Source organism: Grammomys surdaster, unplaced genomic scaffold (genome assembly GCF_004785775.1).
Source record: "Grammomys surdaster isolate TR1022 unplaced genomic scaffold, NIH_TR_1.0 126391, whole genome shotgun sequence".
NCBI lineage: Eukaryota > Metazoa > Chordata > Mammalia > Rodentia > Muridae > Grammomys > Grammomys surdaster.
The window spans coordinates 8,475,895-8,500,529 of NW_021621185.1; the positions used below are offsets into that span (position 1 = coordinate 8,475,895).

Genomic DNA, 24,635 nt, shown 5'->3' on the forward strand with positions numbered 1-24,635 from the left:
GGCCCCGCCCTTCCGCGTCGCGGAACACCTCCCACAGTCTCCGGAAACGCCGCGGCAGACGCCGGCACGTGACCGTGACGTCACGCGCGCGTCTGCGGTCTGGGCCGGGGCTTCGCGCGTTGGCCGTGGCTGGTGACTGCAGTCTCCTGGAGTGTCGCTGTTTCTGTCGCAGCCCTGTGGCCCGTGAGGGCTCCAGCATGTACCACAGCAGCAGCCAGAAGCGGCACTGGACCTTCGTTAGCGAGGAACAGCTGGCGCGCCTGCGGGCCGACGCCAACCGCAAATTCAAGTGCAAAGCTGTGGCTAACGGGAAGGTAGGGTCCCCGCGAGCCAGCCCCTGTGCCACCCTGAACCTGGGGCCCCTCAAGTCCTGCTTTGCCTGCGTGCTGGAAGCCTGTAGAGCGCTCATCCGGTGGGGGGCTGGCTGTGGCAGAGGGACGAGTAACATCCTGGGGGAGTGGCCAGAGCCTTGGAAGAGTGCGGAGTTAGTGTGGGACTCGAACTGGGCGCTTGTCCTTCAGGATGTCAGGACAAACCGTTCTCTGTAGTTGGCAGAAGGGAGGGCAGACACAGCCGCTGGGGTCTAGTGGAAAGTCAGACTCGCAGGCAAGTGCGTGGAGTGCTCGTGGTCATTCGTGGGTGAAGCTGGACCCCTGCAGCAGTGATTGAAGAACGTGGGCAAGCAACTTGTAAGCGGAAGTGTGCCAAAACTGAAGGGAACTTTTCAAAATCTTGAGGTGGGGAAATGTTGACCTGTTGGATCTGCTTTACAGAAACAACCTTCACCTAGAAAGTTGCACAAGGAAAGAAGATAGTTGACACAAGCCATTTGAGTATGGCTTGTTCTATGCTCTCTATCCCGATCTACCTACAGCTCTCCCATTCATTTCTGTTGCAGTGCCCTGGAGTAACTTTATAGTAGCTCCTACAGAGTTCAGACAAATAAGATTTGTACTCCCCAAACAATGAGGTAGCCAATGAACTTAGTTATTTTAATTTGAGTGCTGTTTAATTTGAGTGACACAGGGATTCACTGAGAAAGCTACTGTGGGAGATTTCCAACCAGTGAAAATACGTATCTTCTTTTTAATTTACAAATAATGGTATCAAACCTGGGAGTGAACTGGCGCATACTCTGTCGTGATTGTTTAAAAATGTCCAACTGACAGTTTGACAACTTGTGAAATGAAGGCCTAGATTTAGTTTATTCTTTTTGCTTATTATTTTCCTAGATATTTTGCTTAATTCTTTAGCAAACTTACAAAAGAGAAAAAAAAAGTAAGGTCTATTTTTTGGTGATGGTATAAGTCAAATTGACGAAGGACAGAGAACATAGTTTTACAATTCATTCACTGACCTTACATTGAAATGTTTGCTCTGTCTAAAGGTTCTTCCAAATGATCCAGTGTTTCTTGAGCCTCATGAAGAAATGACACTTTGCAAATACTATGAAAAAAGATTATTGGAATTCTGTTCAGTGTTTAAACCAGCTATGCCACGGTCTGTTGTGGTAAGTTGTGGTAGAGAAGAATATGCTTGTCAGCTGGCTTGAGAGAATTGAACTCTTCTAGTCTTTTCCTCTTTTTTTCCCCATATTTATTTTTTTACATTACATCCCAATCGCACCACCTCTTCTCATTCCTGCCCTTTGTGAATCCTTCTAACCAATACCTCTTCCCTCCTCCTCAGAGAAGGGAAGCCCCAACCCCTTTGGGTACCACCCTACCCTGGGACATCTAGTCCGAAGAGGACTGAGCATCTTCTTTCCCACTGAAGCCCAACAAATCATTCCATTTGGGAAAGGGGATCCAATGGCAGGCAACAGAGTCAGAGACAGCCCCTGTTCCAAATGTTAGGGGATTCATGAAGACCAAGCTGCACATGTGCTACAAATTGGGAGGGGGCTAGATCCACCCCTCTTTGGTTGGCGGTTCAGTCTCTGTGAGCCCCCATGGGCCCAGGTTAGTTGGCTCTGTAGGTCCTGTTATGGTGTCTTTGACTCCACTGGCTTGCTCAATCCTATCCCCTACTCTTCCACAAGACTTCCCAAGCTCTTCTTAATGTCTGCCTCTGGGTCTTTGCATCTGTTTTCATCTGTTGCAGAATGAGGCCTCTCAGGAGACAGTTATGTTAGGTTCCTGCCTGCAAGCACAGCAGAGTATCAAGTGTCAGGGGTTGGCTCTCTCCCACGGGATGAGTCTCAGATTGAGCCAGTCATTGGTTGGCCTTTCCTTTCCAGTCTCTGCTCCATCTTCATATCTTAAAGGCAGGACAAGTTTTAGGTTGAAGATTTTGTGGATGGGTTGGTGTCCCTCTCCTTTCACTGGAAGTCCTGAATGGCTGCAGGAGGTGGATGTTTCAGTCTCTATAGATCTCCTGCTGGTAGGGATCTCAGCTACAGTCATCTTCATAGACTCTCCTAGCCTTTCCTACCTCAGGGGTCTACATTACTTCACTCAGATGATAGTCTCAAGTTCCATCCATTTGCCTGCAAATTTCATGATGTCTTTGTTTTTAATAGCTAAGTAGTATTCCATTCTATAGATATACCACACACATTCTTTATCCATTCTTCGCTTGAGGGACATTGAGTTGTTTCCAGTTTCTGGCTATTATAATAAACCTGCTATGAACACAGTTGAGGAAGTGTTCATAGGGTATAGTGGTGCATTTTTTGGGTATATGCCTGAAAATGGTATAGCTGGGTCTTAAGGTAGAACTATTCCTAATTTTGTGAGAAACTGCCAAACTGATATCCAATGTGGATGTACAAGTTTGCATTCATACCAGCAATGGAGGAGTGTTCCCTTTGCTCCAAATCTTCACTGGCATGTGCTGTCACTTGAGTTTTTGATTTTAGTCATTCTAATGAGTGTAAGAAAGAATCTGAGAGTCCTTTTGATTTGTATTTCCCTGATGACAAAGGATGTTGAACATTTCTTTTCAGTGCTTCTCAGCCATTTAAGATTCCTTTGTTGAGAATTCTCTGTTTAGCTCTATACCCCATTTTTAATTGGTTTATTTGGGTCTTTCTTTTTTGTTTAATTTCTTGAGTTTTTTTTTTTTTTAATATTTTGGATGTTAGTCCTCTGTCAGACAATCCTGTACAATAAAAGAACTTCTGGAGGTATCACCTTCCCTGATTTCAAGTTGTACTACCATAAAATAGTAGTAAAAACTGCATGATATTGGAATAAAAACAGACAGGTTGATCAATGGAATAGAATCAAAGACCCAGGAATAAACCCACACACCTGTGGACACTTGATATTTGACAAAAAAGCCAAAACCATACAATGGGGGGAAAAAGTATCTTCAACAAATGGCCCTGGCCTAACTGGATGTCTGCAGATAGATCCATATATATCACCCTGCACAAAACTCATGTCCAGATGGAGAAAAGAAAGTAGGGAAGTGCTTAAACTCATCGGCCCAGGGGACAAATTCCTGAACAGAACACCAATAGCTTAGGCACTAAGGTCAGCGGTTAATAAATGGGACTTCATGAAACAGAAAAGCTTTTGCAAGGCTAAGAACACCATCAATATGACAAAATAGCAGCCTACTGAAAGGAAAAAGATCTTTTACTCTTTTTAAGTAGCAAAATTGTATTTATGTTAGAGTTATCTTTGAAGCTAGAGTAGTCCTAACTATAGACTAAATAGGACCCAAACTATTTGGCAAATTATAATAGAAAATAAAAATCTAGTAGTTTATTTCTTCTCACAGTGTGGCCCAGTACAGGCCATCTCATCAGAAAATGGCTTTCTTGTCATGACTGGACTCTTGGACTCCTGCCCTCTGGTGACTCTTAGAGTGCCTGACCTAGTTTCCTCTGCTTCTTGATGGGGTGAGCTGGAATTGTGAGGAAGGCATAGCTGCTCCGTGAACCTTGGGCTGAAAAGAGAGAAATTCCACTAATTGTGTTAACCATAACAGACAAAAGCAATACAATGAAATGTGACTTCTGCCCAGATGCTTAGTTCCCTGTATCAAGGCGTGAATTTTAATGTACCTTAAGCACCATAACATGCTTAAGTGAAAGCTGTATATGAATCAGTCACATTTGTTTAAATACTTGTATTTTCATACATGTATCAGTATAATGAGTGTGAGAAAAATAATTTTGTAAGATTTTTAAAGCCTAATTCATAGTTGCTATATATTATGAGTAAGAGCATCTCCAGTGTTGTTTTATAGTGTGCTGTACAGGTTGTGACATCCTCATTTTTCTTCTCATATTTTTTACTAGAAAACAGTAGAACTGAGATTAGAATATAAACTAGTGGTTTTTCAACTCTGCTAACTCAGTTCCTGTTTGAAGTGCTCATTGATTTATGTTCCAGCTGCTACTCTTGCCCTAAAATCTTTTAAAACTTGGATTAGAGGATATTAGAGATAGCATTGTTATTGTTTTCTTAGTGGCTTTGTTTTGTTTTGTTTTCTTGAGATTGTCTTCTATGAGTCATGTTGGCCTTGAGTTTATTATATTCCAGAGGATGACCTTGAACTTCTGGTGGTCCTAGTGTTTAAACCTCACTAGAATTGTAGGCACTACACATTTGATTTTACTTAGTACCCAGGATCACATGCAGAGCTACATCCATGCCTGGCAGGCACACTACCAACTGAGTATATCCCAGGCTTAAATGTCTCAGGATTAGTTTATGTGGTTCTTGGTGCTGTGTTTTCTACTGTGGTGGGAATAGGTAACCTGTGGTACAAGCTAAAGAAAAAGGATGGTGTTAAGGATGTCCAAAAGACTTTGCCTTGCTTATTACTATCATGGCTTGTTGGTTGTAAAGGCCAAGTATGAAAGGTTGTTGTACTGGCTGGTTTTTGTGTGCGTCAACTTGAGTTATCACAGAGAAAGGAACCTCCCTTGAGGATATGCCTCCATGAGATCCAGCTGTAAGGCATTTTCTCACTTAGTGATCAAGTGTGAGAGGTTGCATTGTGGGTGGTGCCATCCCTGGGCTGGTAGTCTTGGGTTCTATAAGAAAGCAAGCTGAGCAAGCCAGGGGAAGCAAGCCAGTAAGTAATATCCCTCCATGGTCTCTGCGTTCCTGCCTCCTGACCTGCTTGAGTTCCAGTCCTGACTTCCTTTGGTGATGAACACCAATGTGGAAGTGTAAGCTGACTAAACCCTTTCCTCACCAACCTGCTTCTTCATCATGATGTTTTGTGCAGGAATAGAAACCCTGACTAAGACAGCTGTTTTTAAAGTTTCAAAAGCGAATGATTTATGACCCCGTAGAGAAGAACTATCTAGGCTCCTTCATTTTTATAATAGAAAAAAAAGAAAAAAAACATTGAAAATATTAAATTTATAAGTATTTATGGTTCATTTTAAAGTTGTAGACTTATCTGAGTGAGCAAACAGTCATAAACAGTAGCAGATACAGTTGATTAGTTTCTATGATGAAATTGGGTTTTACCTCTTTTTACAGAAACTGTAGAATGAACTGGTAGGATTAAGTTATCTCTTTGGGTCAAGCAGACTTTCATTGAACCTTACAATCCATACAGTGAATACAGTGATTTTTTTTGTTATTGTTGTTGTTATTGTTGTTTAATATAAATTGACAGCAATTCTTTGGTTTTTCAAGACAGGGTTTCTCTGTATAGCCCTAGCTGTCCTGGAACTCAATCTGTGGACCAGGCTGGCCTCGAATTCAGAAATCCACCTGCCTCTGCCTCCCAAGTGCTGGGATTAAAGGCGTGCGCCACCACCATCGGACAGCAACTCTTGAAGTATTTAAATGAAGGGGTTTTTGTTTCCTATTATCAAATAAATAAGTGATTATTTTACTGTTAAGTGATTCAGTAGGTAAAGATAGAGAGTTCTTAGTTGGATGTAGCCTCTGGCCCTTGATAAATGTCTGAGTAAGCAGGATCACTCGTGCTGGCTCATTTTCTGTGAACTTAGCAGTATTTTACTACTGTGTTATAAGGATTGGAATAGATTGATACTGTTGCATCGAACAGTGGGACTGACTTACGGAATGGGAAGTATTCAGGCAAACGGGAGGCGCTGTTGTTTGTCAGTAGTCATCATGGTTCATCACAGATTTGGAGGCTTTTTGTTCCAGTCATGTTACCCAGTAACATTTTTCCAAAATTGGCTTACCTATGATCATTGATATTTTAGTCCTTAAAATTTTCTGAGTGTAAGTACTTATTTTGCTCTGAATTCTAAAATTAATACACACACACATTTAAATTTAGTTGAGTACAGAAAGGATTACTCTACATAGGCTGGGGACAGATAAGTAAAAAAAAAAAAAAAAAAAACCAGAATACAGGCTCTTTGGTTGTTGGTGTTTTTTTGGGGGGGGTGTTTTTGTTTTGTTTTGTTTTTGTTGTTTTTTTGGTTTTTTTTGTTTGTTTTCTGTTTTTTGTTTTTTGGGGTTTTTGTTTGTTTGTTTGTTTTGTTTTGTTTTGTTTTTTGTAAGGGGACGTTCTGATACTAAGATCTAGTTCCCTAATTGGTTTTTGATTTTTCTGGGTAGAAGGTATAAGTGGGTTCTGGGTCCCAAGACGGAGGAGATGCAGGAAAGGAGGGAAGGGGCTTTTCTGCCATGCTTTGGAGGAAAATGGACACAGCAACTGTGTAAGACCTGGGGGCAGCTAGGGCCTGTGGGCTTTGCTACGGGCAGGTGGCCAAAGAAGTTTGGCAGGGGCTAGTTGGAGCAAGCCACTAAGTTTATGGTGGAAGGAGAGATGGACATGATAAATTGGTAAGGGCATGCATTTTCGAGTGGGCTGGTGGAGCAGTCGAGTCCGGGAGCTAAGCTGCATGGAACAAAAGGGACCTGGGAGGGGCCAGAGCGCAGCAGGTCCTGGGCAAGGCAGTAGAGTGTTTTTAAAACTACACTCAACAGTTTTTATTGCACTATATCATAATTTACTTTGATTAAGGAAAAATTCAGACATATTCACATGAAAAATGCTTTTAAGAGAACCTGTACATGAATAAGTTATTTTTTTCAAAATTTAACAAGTAACATGGAAGTAGATCCTGCTTTTATAAATGTTTATATTTTTATTTTTAATCTTAGGGTACAGCTTGTATGTATTTCAAGCGTTTTTATCTTAATAACTCAGTAATGGAATATCACCCTCGGATAATAATGTGAGTATAATTTTTTTTTTGTTTTTACTGAAGATGTTTATAATGTGTGGACCTTTATCTGTGGGATGTATATGAGAGATAATTGACAATTAGGAACAATTTTGACTTGAATTTTTTTTCTGTTTGGATATAAGGTCTTCTTACTTGCTGTTATGTTCTATATAGCTAATGACATCAACTGCAACTTGTCTACCACTCACCTAGTTTTCCTTACACCTACTTATTCTATTAATACCACTATCAGCGGCACCTTTATTCTCCCAATTGCTCAGGCTAAGACTCATTTGAGGTAATTGCTTTCTCTCCATTTCCATTCAGTTTATACATCTTGTAACTTTGTATTCATCTTGGCTAAACAAGTGTATGTTGTTTCTTTTTGCTAAGTGTTATGCTTATCATTATATATGAGAACACAATGTAGGGCTCATCAGACAGTTTGCTGTCATTCCTACTTCTATTTGCTTGTTTGTTTGTTTATTTGTCTCCACTTCATTATCACCAGTCAAGCTCAGGTCTTTATTGTGACTTCAGACTCTAAAGGCTGTCAGCAGTAGTTTTCTTGCACTAGTTCTCTCTGAGCTTACTTTAGTACTCAGGTGAATTTCATGTTTGCCTGTAAGCTGATAATCACATATTCAGATAACTTGAGGCTTCTGCTAATGACCAACTGCAGTTGTATTACCATTACCTGTCTTCTATGGTCATAAGGTATATGCACATGTTCTATTCTGTTAAGTTAAATCTTCTGTTTATATTTCTTGATGCACACTACTTAGTTATTTTTCAAGCTCTGGTTGGACTACATGAAGCTATCTGTTAATGATGTTTAAATGCTGTAGCAGTAGTAGATGATGGCCCAACCTAACTTTAAAGTTTCTCCTAAGTCTAAGGAATGAAAGTTTAAAGAGGAACACTTTTTAACTTCTATTTCATTTTTTAAAAAATTTCCTGCAGTGTCTAGCATAGTTACATATAAATTTATGCCGTTTACAAAGTACTTTAAGGACTATTTAGATATTTCTGCTGTTATTTATTTATTTATTTATTTATTTGTTTATTTAATGTAGGCTTACTTGTGCATTTTTGGCCTGCAAAGTAGATGAATTCAATGTGTCTAGTCCTCAGTTTGTTGGAAATCTTCGAGAAAGTCCTCTTGGACAGGAGAAGGCACTGGAACAGATTTTGGAATATGAACTACTACTTATACAACAACTTAATTTTCACCTTATTGTTCACAATCCATATAGACCATTTGAAGGCTTCCTCATTGATATAAAGGTAAACCTACTGAAATGAAATTAGCTAATAGAGGTAATCCTTTGTTATTGTTTGCTAAAACTAATTAAAAACTTTATAACCAGTAATATCCTAACTGGTACATCACAAGTACAACCTGAGAGTCTTTGCTGGCTTTTCTAGGGTAATAGTTTTCAAACTTCAATAGGTAAGACCTGTATTTTCAGGGCCTCAGGAAGTTTAGGTGGGAGGATCGCTTTGAATCTAGGAGTTTGAGACTAGCCTGGCAATGTAGTGTGTGTACATCAAAAAACTTGTAACACAAATATGTGCGTGTGTATACTTTATGTATAGAATTTATATCTATGTATTTACATGTGCTGCATATTAATACATATGTTCATATTGACGTCATCAATTTAAGTTGTTGAATAGTCTAAGTAAAGTCAAAGAAAAGTCAAGAACTGGTTATTCTCAGGTAAGCAGCTGTAGATACTCTGTTTATGCTAAGCGTTATGTTCTGGGGTGCAATGTAGAAACAGGTCAGGAACATGATGATTTTAGTGGACCTTAGATAACTATTAATCTGGTAAATTTTATAAAGGGAAATCAAAATATTCTATTTAAAGATGGCAGATTGAAAAGCAAGGAAAACACTGTTGAGAAAGCATCACTTGAAGTGAAATTCAAATCAAGAGTAGCAATTAGGTGAAGAAAGAACATCCCACCCAAAGACCTTCCTAGTTAAGAGCTTAGATTCACAGCTCACTTAAGAAATGAAGAGCCTGGGGATGGAGGGGAAAGAGTAGTTTGGCTTGAGTTAAAGGCAGAAATCTAGTGTTGACAATGTTGAACAAAGGAACAAGAAGACAGTCTTGTCTAGAGAACTGGTATGATTGGGTTCACAATGTGAAAAAATGGCCTGTTGGCACCTCACAGGTTAGTGTCTGTACTAGTCAGGTTTCTCTAGAGTAACAGAATCTCTATATAGAAAGAAATGGGATTTATTAGGATGTAGTCAAGTTAATCAAATAATGACTGCCTATGAACAGAAAATCCCAGAACCCATCTAGTAGTTGTTAAGTCTATGAGGCTGGATGCCTCAGCTGATCTTCAATATATACTGGAATGCCAAAGAAGTAAGCGCAAATGCCAGTGAAAGAATGGATTTCCTAGTAAGGCAAGCGCAAGCAGGTAAAAAGAGGGGCCACCATCTACCATGCCCTTTATATAGGCTTCCAGCAGAAGGTGTGACCCAAATTGGAGGTTAGTCTTTTTTGTTTGTTTGTTTTGTTTGTTTTGTTTTGTCTTTCCAGACAGGGTTTCTCTGTGTAGCCCTGGCTGTCCTGGAACTCACTCTGTAGACCAGGCTGGCCTCGAACTCAGAAATCCAACTGCCTCTGCCTCCCAAGTGCTGGGATTAAAGGCGTGTGCCACCAACCCCCTGCTGGAGGTTAGTCTTAACACCTCGAAAGATCTGGATTAAAGTTGTGTCTTCCTCCCTCAGAAATCCAGATTAGGAGTGAATCTTCCCACTTCAAATGAATTAATTAAGGAAAAATCACTCACAGGTTCATCCAGCCATTTGGGGTTCTAGATAACTCCAGATATAATCAAGTTGAGAGCCAAAAATAGGCATTATACCATCAAATGAGATTAGACATCAGTATGTAACTTGCATTATGAAGAGACTGGATCAGAATGGGCAAAGGGGTAATAGTGGGGACTGCTCATAAGAAATGTTTAAAGGGTAGTTGAAAAATGAAGAAGTTTATAATGGGACTAAAATTTATCCAGACTTGTAGGATTATTAGAAAATAAAGGGAAGAAGAGTACTCTTGTAAGTAAGCAGAACATCTTTCCAATATGCTTAGATTAGGCAAAGAAAATATAGGGTAATAATGTTTGCTGAGTTTGATGCCAAAAAGGTCATTCATGATTTTGTTGACATTTGTCTTTGAAGTGTAGACAGAAAAAAATAAATAAAAGCAGATTGGTGTCTTTAGGGGAATAAATTGAAAGACGACAGGCTGCAGAGATGATGTACTAGTTTAGAGTGCTGGTTACTCTTCTAGATGAACAGGGTTCAGTTTCCAGCACCCACAATGTAGCTGATAATTGCCTGTGACTCCAGTTCCAAGGAATTCAATGTCCTCTTCTGTCCCTCTTGACCACCAGGCATACATGTAGTGCATAGACATGTGCAGGCAAAACACAGATATACATCAACAGGCATTAAAGCAAAGAAAGTAAAAATTTAAAACCATAAAGGAGAGCCCTAGAACTCAGAATTGTGTCATGTCAACTTGTGTCCTGTCCAGGTAAATGGAAAGAGGGAGAAAAACAAGTATGTTTCTTATAAATGTTCCTTAATTACTGGATATATGCTGAGACACTAGATGAATTTTTCATTGTGGGATCAATATCACAGTCTTCCCCCTTTACATATTATCCTGAGCTAGGGGTTACTGTGCATGGAGCTGTCATGCTCCCATAACAGTGGCGTGCTTCTGTTACTCTTATGGATGCACCTGAGGTGTTGTATATTTAGTATGTTGTTACTACATATTCTAACATAAAAATTAACTTTTTGCTAGTAAATATAAAACATACACTCTAAAATAATTATATATATATGTATATATGTATAAATATGTATAAATATATATACATATATTTTTTTTCATGATGTTTTTGTAAATCTTAGACCATTTGGATTTGAATTCTTTTACCCAGTCTGACTTACTAGAGTCTTCAATAATTTCTTAGCTGCATTTTTAGGAAAAAAATATATAATGTGTGTAATACGTGCACAGTGCACATAGAGAGAGAAATTATACATATATAAATAATTATATTTATATATATAAATATATAGTACAGCAAGAACATAAAGCAGTACCATAGTCGTTTATCATTTTTTCAAAATTCTGTAACGTACACACTGTGTCTTATTCTGAACCATAGACTTGTTTACACAAGCACTGCTGAAAACATGTCACTTGTGATGCTTGTGAAATAACTGAGTAATGGGAAATGCTCAGCTGCTTTAGAACCTTGTAGAACTTGCCTCTTATTCATTACTGATAGAAAAAAATTGTTTTGTAGGACAGAGTACGTAACCTGGATTAAACAGTTTTTTATTTGAATTGGAAAGAGGTAAAATGGAGGAGATGCTGGATATAGACGTAGAGATTGATACACTTAAGTACCGATCCAATGGCCTAGTAATAAGAAAAAATTAGAGGAAAATAGAGACTGTACAGCAGAGCTGTATGTTCTCTATGAACAATATAAAGGAGGTTTAGTATGGGGTTTGAAACGGTACAATTGGCCTTAGAGAAGGTACAAGCTCTTGTGTTATCATGAGAAAGAAAGTGAGTCTGGGTGAAAATACTATTGTTTCTAGGGATTTAATGGAAATAGTTTTTATCCTTATTAAGTACAGAGATAATTTTCCATAGAATGATTTTTTTTTTTTGAGACTTACTCAAATGAAAGAACAAGTTTTCTAGGAAGACATCATTGTTAGGCTAAGAGACATAGTAAGGTCAGTGAGTGTGAATTTATAGGAGTATCCCAAAACCTCATTTGTAGATTTTCCTATCAATGCTCAGAAATCAAAAGTATAGAAATTATATTCAGATACTGTTGAAATTGAGGCTGGAGAAATAATTTTTCATAGAATGATTTTTTTTTTGAGGCTTACTCAAATGAAAGAACAAATTTTCTAGGAAAACATCATTGTTTTCAATTCTTGTCAGTTAAAGAATGCTTGCTTTCTTCCAGAGGACCTAAGTTCACCAACATCTGGTGGTTCAAAACTGCCTATCACTCCAGCTTCAGCAAAACTGACACCCCTTTCTGTCTCTATGTGCACTGTGAACATATTACACACATTATATTTTTTTTCCTAAAAATGCAGCAAAGAAGTTATTGAAGACTCTAGTCAGATCGGGTAGAAGAATTCAAAACCAAATGGTCTAAGATTTACAAGAACATCATGAAAAAAATTAAGCAAAATCCTGAGGAAGGGGAGTAACTACATTTATCATTTCAGAGGTTAGGCATTTGAGTACAATGACTAGGCCTATGTGGGACTCTATAGTTGAATGATATATTTTGTTCCAGAATATTTATAGATTGTTTTACTACTTTAGGATTTGACAATAAGTAAAGTCAATCTGAGGGATTAAAACTTAAGGAAAGGAATTAACAGCATAAAGTTTTCCATAATTTTTGGGCATAGTCTAAAAGTATTTCTGTAGATATTTGTGAAGACTAATTGGTTCAATATTCATTTCCATTTACTTTTCCCACCACAATATACATTAGAAAATCTTCACTTTGACAGTGATTTGGCCTAATGTGGCTTTCCAGTCTTTCTTCAGTCTGAGAGTATGTATCTTATACATCTTGTCTTTGCCTTTAATCCAGTGGAATCTTGAGGAGTTTCCCTTTCTAACTTAGAAAAGTACTAGATTGAGAAAAATGTTAAGTATTAATGGGCTAAAGCATGTGCTCCTGTTTTTTTTTTTCTTATAAGCATATATTTCTAATCATGGTTGTATTCCAAAAATGTTGGAAAGTCATATCAGTGAAAACACTCAGAATTTCATGACTATAATTTAGCTATGTTCAATTAGTACATACCAAACAATCTGACATTGAAAGATTGACTTTTGAAACAGAGGAAAGGGGTTACTTTTTAAAAATCATTCTTTATTAAGTACCTACTAGTTACTCTAGTTTTTAATGGTATGGCTATCCAACTCTCAGAAATGGTAACGCCTATTAACTTTCTTTCTAGACTCGATACCCCATGTTGGAGAATCCGGAGATTCTGAGGAAAACGGCTGATGATTTCCTAAGTAGAGTTGCGTTGACAGATGCTTATCTTTTATACACACCTTCACAAATTGCCCTAACTGCCATTTTATCAAGTGCCTCTAGGGCTGGAATTACTATGGAAAGGTATTAATTTGTTTTACCTTAGGTCAAATTCAAGTTTTACTTCAGCTTCATTAGACAATACTTCTGTATATATAATGTCTTATATATGTTTTGTGATTGAAGAAGGAAATTGCCTTTAAAGAAAGCATTTCATCGAGTATTGTTGAGCTGAGAGAATACATTTCTGACTAACGGGGGAGTGGAAGACACCTAGAGCTACCAGTATACGACAGCTTTACGAGGCAGTGTTAATGCAGCAAGTCTCATGTATTGTATGCTATGTTGTAAAGCATGTGTAACACTTTCAGTAAGGATTTGTAATGCTTTAGAGTATATCCATATGAACATTGTAGTTGAGCCATAAATAATAATAGCCAGTACATAAACACACATAGACACAGGCATTACAATGAGTGCTTAATGTGAATTAATTCCATTCGATTTTTTAATGTTATCTTATGCACATACTAATTCTTAAACTTGTAACAGTACTATAGGTATATTATCACGGAGCTGGGAGAATGGTCAGTAATTGTCATACTCCAGTTGTTTTCTAATTTATACTATTTTTTTATTGTTCATATTTAATTTCTCTTATAATGAGATTCTTTTGTCTCATCTTTATAAACAGCTGAGGAAAGTAAAATTTTCTAAACTTAAAACTATTTTATATACTTAAAAATTTCAAAATACAATGATAAGACAGCATCAGATATTTAACAGATATAATTTAGTTTTTGTCCTTCCTCACTAGGAATATTTATTATTACTACAGAAGTACCGATATTGCAGACCCTCAGATACCATATTTCACATAAGGCAGTATATATAACAAAGTATCTTTAAACAATATGAGCAGTTACAGATTTTGAAACATTTGCATCTAGGATAAAGCACTGTGACCTTAGCCTTTTTAAATTTATGGTATGTATACCTCTCTTTTAATACTTATTTTTATCTATGTGTACTTATAAGTATATGCCATGTATATAGGTGCCATATGTATGGACACCAGCAAAAAGGTGTAATTTCCCAGGGGTTGAGTTGGGTGCCAGGGGCCTGCTCCAGCAGGGAAATGGGCTGAAGTGGGACACAGAGTTGGATGAAGGCCAAAGACTGATGAAGTATGGCCTTGTAATGCTCTCTTACTGTTCTGGGGGTCAGGAGTCGATGGCCTCTGAAAACTCCCTCCTACTGTTCTGTGCTGATAAGTGCTGGAGATTGACTTTACAGCTCTCTTACTATTTATGTTTTAATAAGTGTTGGTTTCTCTTTTAGCTCAAGGACTCCCCGCAGGTGAGAGGCTTAGAACTCATTAACTCTTCATGAACCAAAGACAAAAGACAGGAAAAGAATTAAAATCTTTCACCAGGCAATATGTACAAACACATACACATATACACACACAATCTAGTCAGGCCCAACCACCTGTCTTATCAGCTCGACAAGTGTTCATGCATACTTACATACATACACATATACCTACATATGTCATACATATAGACAGACATACACATATACATTTGGTGGGTGGGGCTGAGCCCCCAGATGTCACACTTTATTCCTTCTCCCTGGCCTTCTTACACTTTCTTAGACAAAAGTTGTTTACAAAATTACCTCATAGATAAAATATTATACAAAAGGGGAGTTAGAGAAAGACGTTGATACTAAGTTCAAAGCACTGTTAAATATAAGTTAAAAGTAACACTTTGACATGGCCTTGTCTTACAGCGCACACCTGTGGCTTTATCCTTGGATCTGACCTAGAATGAATATTTTTTCTTGATCACAAATCTGTCTCAAGCCTATTTCTCTCCTTAGTATAAGTGTGAAAGCTCATTATAGACCCCCTTTATGGAGCTTTTATTGTTCGTGAGGAATGGACACATTCTATTATTGGTTCTAACTTTATTATATATCCTTCTGGCAAAACAACTAAGCCATCTCTTAAAACTTTCTTCATAAAATTATTTGAATCAAATCAGGAATTCTGTAAAACCATTAATTTATCTAAACAACATTACTTCATGAATGTTCATATTTATGTTCACCTTCATGAAATCTGTCCCATAGGGTGGGCTAATGCCCAGGGATCATTAGACTGTACTAGGAAAGGGCATATCAGCTGCAAGAAGCAATCCTGAGATGAATATCTCCTAGGACCTTGCCTCTCGTAGCTTATTCATCGTGAGCCATGCAAAATCGGTGGACCACCTCCAGGAAAGCCACCTGCTAGCCTCTCCCACATGGCTCCTGCCAGTTAGGTTGTTGGGAGCTGCCAGATATAGATGTTAGGAACCAAAGTTGGGTCTTCTGCAAGAACAGTATGTGCCATTAATCATTGAGACATTTCTCTAGCCCCCAGTATACCTATTTTGTGCAAACATAACACACTACGTAGATTTAACTCTATTGTGATTCATATCTCATTTATTTACTAAGCAAACTTTTTTTGTTTTTCGAGACAGGGTTTCTCTGTATAGCCCTGGCTGTCCTGGAACTCACTCTGTAGACCAGGCTGGCCTCGAACTCAGAAATCCACCTGCATCTGCCTCCCAAGTGCTGGGATTAAAGGCGTGCGCCACCACTGCCCGGCCCTAAGCAAACATTTAATGAGCTTCCATTATACTGCACTTAAGGAATACAAGAATGAAAGCCTGAGCTAAGCAGAAAAGACAACCATGTGAATAGCCATGTGAATAACTGACTTGTCTGCACGTTAGGTGTAGAGTCTTTGTAAGGCACATGGGGAATGGAACCAGGAATGTCAGGAGATAAAGGACATCCTGAGCTATGCTTAATTGTAAATGGGCTGCAAGTGCATAACAAGAGAGGAATAAGGAAACTAGTCAATATGTAACATAGTTATCAAAGTTTTGTCATATAGCTTAATCCAGATAGTTTAAACCATAGCAACAACATTTTGTAAAACTCTTTGCATTCTTTATAACTAATATAGCTGGAAGAAAGTTTTCTTTGTATGTTTATTTTTGAAAGACATGAGATTGCTTTGGACTTGATAGAAATAAGACCTGATAGATTTATAAAGCATGAGGTAATACCATCTTGATAGATTGCTTGCTCATGTATAGCTAAAGGTACAATGACACTGTTACTGAAGGGAGAAAGCTGACTGGTGCCATATTCCTTGTCTTCTACCTTTGAGCTTAGTTAAATCCATCTCTAAAATGCAGACTTTTCATAAATGACATAAAGTTAGGCTTGTAGTTAGGCTGTATCTATAGCAAAGATTTAATAACAAGATAAATACTGTCTGTTAGTACTTTTATCTCTGAAAAGCTGTATATAATAAAATTTGAGCTTTGAACAATACACATCTCTTAAACTGGCAGAAGTGGTAGTAAGCTTTTCAGAGTATTACAGGTTTTAATACTAGAGGTCTCAAATAGTATGTAATAGTTTTAAGGAAGTAATCTGAAAACTGCCTTTGATGAAATAAATACGGAGGTAAATAATTTATGGCTGTGTTTCATTGTGCTATAAGCTTTCAATGAATGAAAATGTTCTTGTTTTTTACTTCAGCTATTTATCAGAGAATCTAATGCTGAAAGAAAACAGAACTTGCCTGTCACAGTTATTGGATGTAATGAAAAGTAAGTGCTATCAACAAAGCTACTTTCTGAATAAATGCTGTGCTAGACTGGTATTTAAATTTATTTTCATTGAATTAGTGTGTCAAAATGCATTGAAGATTCATTGGCGAGAATAAATAAATGTGGAAGGAAGTACTTTTATTTGTAAAAACAGAATATGGGTATCAGATTTAGAAAAGGCTAAGTCAGAACAGATTCTTTTAAAAGTATACACAAATACATGGTAGACATTAGAATTAAGAGAACTAATTTCAAGGGAAGGTTTGCATTTGGAGCATTTGTTTTTTTAAATAATTTTAACTAGTTAATATCTGTCATGTGCTGGTTATTTTGTTATGAATACAAAGCCAGTAATTTTTCATGTGTGGGTTGGTCAGGGAGAGGTGTCATGGAGATCAATAAAAATGAAGCTAGTCATCTGGGTGGGTTGGGACTAGGTGGTAAGCTCATTCCAGTTCTTCTTCAAACCCTAGCACCAAAAACCCCAAACCATCCAAACCAAAAAACCATGAAGAAAAACCATTAAAAATGCCACCTTAAAGGAGGTCCATGTCCTATCTGTGGAACCTGCACCTGTTAACTGAGACTGCAAAAGATGGGGTTGTGCAGTGAGAAGGTGCTGATGGTACCATGAGTTACTGAAGTGAAAAGTACAAACAGAAGATAGATGTTTGAGACAGTCATAAAACAGTGTTAAGGCAACAAAAGATTGCAGAGCTTTAAAGTTGGATTGATGTTTCATTAGAGCCTTCAGTCAGAATTTGCCAGTACTGTCATTTGGGCCCAGGGAAACAAAATTTCTGGAATCTGAAGTGTGAGAGAATACAATTGATTGCTTTAAAACACTAACTTAGTAATAATTTTAATAGGAGCCTTGGAAACCTAATACAGACTCTGATAACAGGCTTACCAAAAACTCCTTGGTGCTGGCGTTGAGAAATTCTCTTTAGAAATTCTGATTAGAATTTCTGCTTAAGACATGTATATATGTATTAATTGTATGTGAATAAACACACATATATATACATCTGTATATACATATGTGTATATTATGTGTGTGTATATAATACATATATATGTAATATATTTATGAAAGTATACACATATATATGGCATATATATATCACTAATTTGTGTTTTTGAGACAGAGTCTAGTAGTGTAGCCCAGGCTAGACATAAATTTGAAGTCTCTTGCCTCAGTTTGGTGAGTGTGAAGATGGTAGGGGTATGCCACCACACTCATTTCTTCATTGTCTTGGCAATTATGTTCATAGTTATGGAGACATTCTTCAGAGGTAAGGCAAACCAATAAAATACAGGATTGCAGACCTTTGGTTAGAGGATAATAAATGTGTATATACTTTAATGTTTATTTTAAAAGTTGAGACTCAAGTCATGCAGTTACATGCCTTGAAATGATTCTTTGCTTGAAGTAATTTTGGATTTCCTCTGAGCATAATGGAAGGTTTTATTTTTCCCCTATAAACTGTAGGTCTTCGTATTTACCACTAGAGGGTTCACTTCGAAAGCTAATTGTGATTTGGTAATAATACTTTCTAACAATTTGGTAGAAGGGACCATAATGAAAACACTGCTTGTTTGAAGCTTGCAGTTTAATTACTGATTTCTTATATTATCTTTATTTTGTTCCACTTATTTTAATAAATATAAAACAAGGATAATGCTTTAGAAAATACTCAGCTTCAATAATATGAAGGTAATCATATTTAAAAAAAACAAAAAACAGATACTGACCTAAAGATGTTGAATCACAAGTACCAATTTCAGTGTGAAAGCACATGGCCACATAATAAGTCCCTGGACGCATCATCATGTTCCTAATCTTGAGATTTTTGGTTTATTATGTTAAATAACAAGATAGAAAGTATTTTATGTTTTCTTATCTTTACTAATCTATAGTTTGTTTTTAACATTTGTTTTGTTAAGGAAGTATCCTTTTTTGTATGTTATATTCTTGGTAAATATATATTTTGGGACACCATCTATAGGATAGATTGTTCATGTGTATGGTTGGTGGTAGGGAATAAAGAATATTTACTAAATCACATAGGGGTTATTTCAGAAGCCTTAAATTAAGCGAGCTGTAAACATGGAGGTACTTGCAAACATTACTGCCAGTATTATATACAGCATGCTTATATTAATGCTATATATAGTGCGACATAAGTAGCAGATACTCATTATTTGAGCTTTAAAAGCTGCTGTTGCTTGATTTTAATACAGAATATAATTCCTGGTAAGAATGTATGTCATCAACAATGTCTTCTATTTCCTGAAGCAATTCAAACTATTAGGCTTTCTTTATAGAACAGCAGATATTTTGTTTTGTTTTGTTTTTTAAAACAAGATTTTTCTGTGTATCCCTGGCTTTCCTGGAACTTACTCTAGACGAGGCTGGCCTCAAACTCAGTTCCACCTTCTGAGTGCACAGATGGAGATATATGCCACCTTATCTAGCTGAACACAGTTTTTAATAAATACTTTTGTATCCCCACGTAGGCATGAGAAATCTAGTAAAAAAGTATGAACCACCCAGGTCTGAAGAAGTTGCTGTTCTGAAACAGAAGTTGGAGCGATGTCATTCTTCTGACCTTGCACTTAATGTGGTTACGTAAGTAGGCATGACACAGAAGTTATGTTCACAAAGTCATTGAGTTTAGTTGTTATTTAAATTATTTCACTGGTACAAGTTTGTTAATCTTAGCACCTAAATCAAGCTTTTTTTAAAAAAGTTGAGTATACTGATTTTGTCTGTGTTGGCAGTTGAGTCCAGGGCCTTGTCCATAGGCAAGTGCTCTACCTGTGTACATCCCCAGCCTGGCCTGTGTGCACATTTCTAGTGGAAGTAAACAAGGAAGAAATGTTGGGCTTTCATCCTACAAGTTGATCCTGATCTTTAGTGTGTATGTAACTTAGTTTACTTTATGGAATCAGTGGGAGCCAGTCTTCCTATTAGACTGTTAAACCTTTGTCTCTTCACCAACCTGATTTTTTTTTGATGAACAAATGTACTGTTTTAGACATAATTTTTATAAACTAGTAAGGAAGCATTGTGTCAGAGAAATGTGCTGTTAGTGTCCTTTGTATAAGAAAATATTTAATGTCCTTTCATTTGTAAGCTAATGTGGAATTTACCATAAAATATGTATCATGCTCATGATAAAAGAGCATTGTATCCTAATTTTTAAGCATGGATAACAAGTAAAATAATTTTTTTGTGTGTGTACTGACTCTAAACTTCTGTTATTTATTAACATGTAATGAGAATTAGCTGATATACACACACACACACACACACACATACATATACAAATATCTGAATGTGACCTTGATCTCTATTAGTGGAGAGATGCTGACAAATATACATAAAAAGCTAGAGCATGCCAAAGCCTTCAGCACAAAATAGTTGTAACTTAATTCCTTAACTATATTGTAGTAAAGGACTTCAAGGGCTGTACAGAGTGCAAATTATAGGACTTTTGTCTTACAGATGTAGCGTCAAAACATGTCTTCATGTAAATCTTGAATTGGTAGGTTTCAGTAGTAAGCAGCAAATATCAGAATTAAAGAATGACATATTGATAAATAGAAGTGCTGTAGTACTTGACTGTGTTCTTACAATGATTCTGAAAAGTACAGTTATTGGAACATAAAATGCACATTATTGGTTTACGTAATTATTGTAGCTGTTTTCATTCTGTGTTAAAGTGGTTATGGTAGAAGCTGCATGGCTTATAAACTTGAAGAATTTACTAATTTGTCCTCCTAGTTGGATCATTTGACTTATTAATTCTGTTTTAGCTAGTAATGGAATGGGCCATAATCCAGACATTTCTAATTGAGAGAGTTTACATTTTATTCCAAGTTGCCATTTGCTTTGCACTCTGCCAAAAAAGTTCTACATTCCTATGAGTGAATTTCTTTGTATAGGAAGGACTTAAAAATTATTACAGATGTATACTTTTATAAATACAATCAATTTCTCCAAAATGAAATAGACATAAAAATATAAGTTTAAATTCTATTAGATTCACCAGACAAAAGTTACTGTCAGTTTGCTGTATAGTTTTTAAGTACACAGTGTCTGTACGCTCCTCTCACTGCAGGCTGGAAACAATTCATGAACAACACTAAGTAGTACTACTTCAGCACAAAGCATTTATTTTCCTTGATCATTAACATTTTTGCCTTTATTTTTCAGTATACAGTAACTGTATTCTAAGTCACTCACTGAATAAACACCAATGTTTCCTTTAATCAAATAGCAGATCTTGATCTCAGAAGTAACTTATCAGATGGGTCTACCCTCAGCCAACCTTTTCTGTGTAGAAATGCATAAAATACTTGTTTATGGTAATATGTCCACATCATGCACTTAACAAAATCTTTATCTCTTGGTAGTCTGGGTGAAAAAAAATAGTGTCACCTTGACCATTTGCATTTCCCTGATTATTGTAACTAATGATGTTTCCAAGTTTAATAGCCATTTGTAAGTTTTCTGCATTGGTTCTGGAATTTTATTCTTGTAATACATTATATATTAACATCTTTTTAAAAAAGATGGTTATCCTACATACATTTTTTCTTACACTACCTTGACAAAGAAATGCTTAGGTAAGGGTTTTGGGGGGATCTGTTTGTTTTTTTAACCAATATTAGTAGTTTTCCTAGTTTGTTTTTGAATATTATTTTATGGTTTTCTTAGTTGACAATTTTTAATCACAAATAAAATGAAAAGGTAAAGCCAGTTTTCAAATCACATGTATTTATTGTATTTTGAGTATGTACTTAATAAGCAAGTGCCTGGGGGTGGGGGGAGGACAGCATGCAAAAGTCAGTTCTCTTCTTTCCATATGGCCACAGGGAACAAACCAGGTTGTCCATCTTTGTGTCTAACCACACTGAGTCTCTCACCAGATGTGCGGAGCCATTTTTGCCTGTCTGCTTTGACCATTGATGTATTAACACCGCATATTCTTAATAACCATAGCTTTTATAGTGTGTTCCTTTATTTGTTCCTCAACAGAGTCTGGTTTAGGAGGCCCAAGACAATGACTTCCAACATTTTTTTCCTCTAGATTCTCTTTGCTATGTTTACTTGAGGCAGGGTATCACTGTGTAACCAAGGATTATCCAAAAATCCCGTTAGTCACAAGAACTGGGATTTATGGGTATGTTCAACCTTTTTGCTGTTGTTGCTTTCATCTTTGCAGGTTCTTGCTACACTGGACTAAATATTAAATATTCCTTCTGTATCCGCAAATAATACCTTTCCAGCTATCTAGTCCCTATTCTTCAGTAGAAATGTATTTTGTTTTTGAAGATAGCGTCTCACTCTTGTTAACCCATGCTAGTCTGAACTCAAGGCAATACTGTTGCCTCAGTCTGCGTGCTGTCATTGTAGTTGTGGGCTACCACACTGGGTTATAATTCATATATAGTCTTGCTAGCCTATTTTATAGGTTTTGTTGCCACTACAAGTTTTGCTAATCGATAATTGTTTAATTATAGGAAGAAGAGGAAAGGCTATGAAGATGATGACTATGTATCAAAGAAACCAAAACAAGAAGAGGTATATTTTCCCCTAATTAAGATAAACTTGTTATCACTTGGATTTTCTGGCATGACCTAAGTTAGGATGTACTGTTCTAAACTATTAGCTTTATAGACAAGAGGGGCTGAGAATGTTTAATTAGCTTTATAGACAAGTGGGGCTGAGAATGTTTAAAACAGTGTTTTGCTTTGTAGCCCAGGTTGGTCTTGAACTCCCAGTTCCGTTACCTCAGCCTTCCGAGTATTAGGACTACATTAGTACCTCTGAAGTTTGAAAGTATAAGTTTTTTTTACTCACCTGTTTATGTACAGTCTGAACTTTAAAGAAATCGTTAAGGGGAAGATTTATTTTGGGTAACAGTTCAGGGGGATTAGAATCCATGGTAGGAGGCTGTGTGGCAGCTGCTTGTTACATGGTGCTATCAGGAAGCCTATCCATGGTCTATTTGACCATGAGCCACTTCTAATGTAAGCTACTTGATTGAAGTAACTTCCTATGATAGAAGACAGTGATGCTAAATTTTTTCTATTCTCTAAGGATTCTTCCCTTGCCTTACCCCAGTTTTAAAAACTGTCTCTTAGGAAGTCAAAATAAGCACAGGAAAAAGGATAGCCTTTATATACTCTTCACAGAGTGGGCAGCTGCCATGTCATTATCACAGTGAAGTGCAGGACTTAAGCACATACCTGTAGTACAAGCACTTGAGATACAGCAGGATCCAAAGCTGGCTGCAGTCATAGTAGAAGAACATCTCAAAAAAACAAAACAAAACAAAACAACTATAGTAGACTGTTGTCAGTCCCCATTTTTTTAAAGGGAGGTAAACAACAAATGGCTCAATACTTAAATGTTACCCTTACAACATTTTTTTCCCTTTAGGAGGAATGGACTGACGATGACCTGGTAGATTCTCTCTAACCATTATAAATGACTGCAGCAGTACTTATTAACCAACGGAAGTAGGATGCATGTCTGACATTTTACTTTCTAAAAATAGTACAATGTGAAAACATCAAAATATATTAAACTTTTTCTAATTGTTATATATATTTCCTTTGTGATTGTTTTATATAAAATATAGCTTCAGAAGAGGCTGAATGCCACCTAGCTTGAATATTCATAACCCACTAGGATTAGTAGCACACCATGTCCTCCTGTGGTGGCCAAAGTCAAACTGTGGTCATAAACAAACCTTTCCATTTAGAAGCAATATACCAGAAAACAAAAAACTGAGCACTAGGTAAACATTTGAAGAGCTAAGGAAACAGGTTCCATCCTCCAGAAGCTCTTACAAATGCTTCTCAAATGTTTCTCCAGTAGACTCAGCTATTTATGAACTATTTACTAAGCTGTAGAATGTACTGGGCACTTCCTTAGTACTTAGGCACTAAATTTTATTCCAAGCAAGTACTGACATCTAGGTTTAAATAAAAATAAAATTTTTGAGTATAGATAATAAAATCTCAAATTACTACAGAGAAGTCATAACAAATGATATAGTCAATTTTATCATTAAATGATCATCTCAGTAAATCCATATTAAAATGAGCATTATATAATGTGACTAGGAATTTGTAGATAAATTACATTCAAAATTTAAAATGAAATAACTTAATACTAAAACCCAAAACATATGCCTCTATTTTTCTACGACTTTAGTTAATTATATATGTCAGTGTGCTATTTTCCCAAATAGAGATTGGGGAAAATGATAAACCCTGCTTCTGATAGGATTATTCACAGCAGTGCTTGACATACAATATATATTTGCTGTATATTAATAGTAGGTGTTACAGTTAAGGTCCAATTGAAGATAGATATGTGTATATTAGACCATTGTTTTGATTTTTCTTTTTCTGGAAAACGGGCATAAAAGAAATTCTGACAAACTCAACTACCTTGAATCTAAATCTACCCAGCTTACATATTCCAAGATACACTTCCCAAGAGAGTAGGTAGCATTTTAGTTATGTTTTTTAAATGGTGATGTTTACTCTGTATGCATGTTCATCTCTAATAATTGAGTTTATTTTCTTTTAGAATAAAATTTTAAAAAGTAGGGCTTCATAAAAGTAGAGTAAAAACAAACACCTATATGCCCGAGTGTAGTTCAAGTTAAACA

General features: G+C 36.7%; 1 protein-coding gene across 1 annotated transcript; it reads left to right on the forward strand.

Moving 5' to 3' along the window:
* The first annotated feature begins 59 nt into the window (after positions 1-59).
* Positions 60-23,560, forward strand: Ccnh (cyclin H). Its single transcript, XM_028760169.1, has 9 exons — positions 60-314; positions 1,388-1,510; positions 7,062-7,135; positions 8,203-8,413; positions 13,182-13,345; positions 16,868-16,938; positions 19,459-19,570; positions 22,471-22,531; positions 23,393-23,560. Exons 1-9 carry the CDS (start codon positions 198-200, stop codon positions 23,429-23,431), a joined length of 972 nt encoding a protein of 323 aa, XP_028616002.1. The 5' UTR covers positions 60-197; the 3' UTR covers positions 23,432-23,560.
* Positions 23,561-24,635: the final 1,075 nt, after the last annotated feature.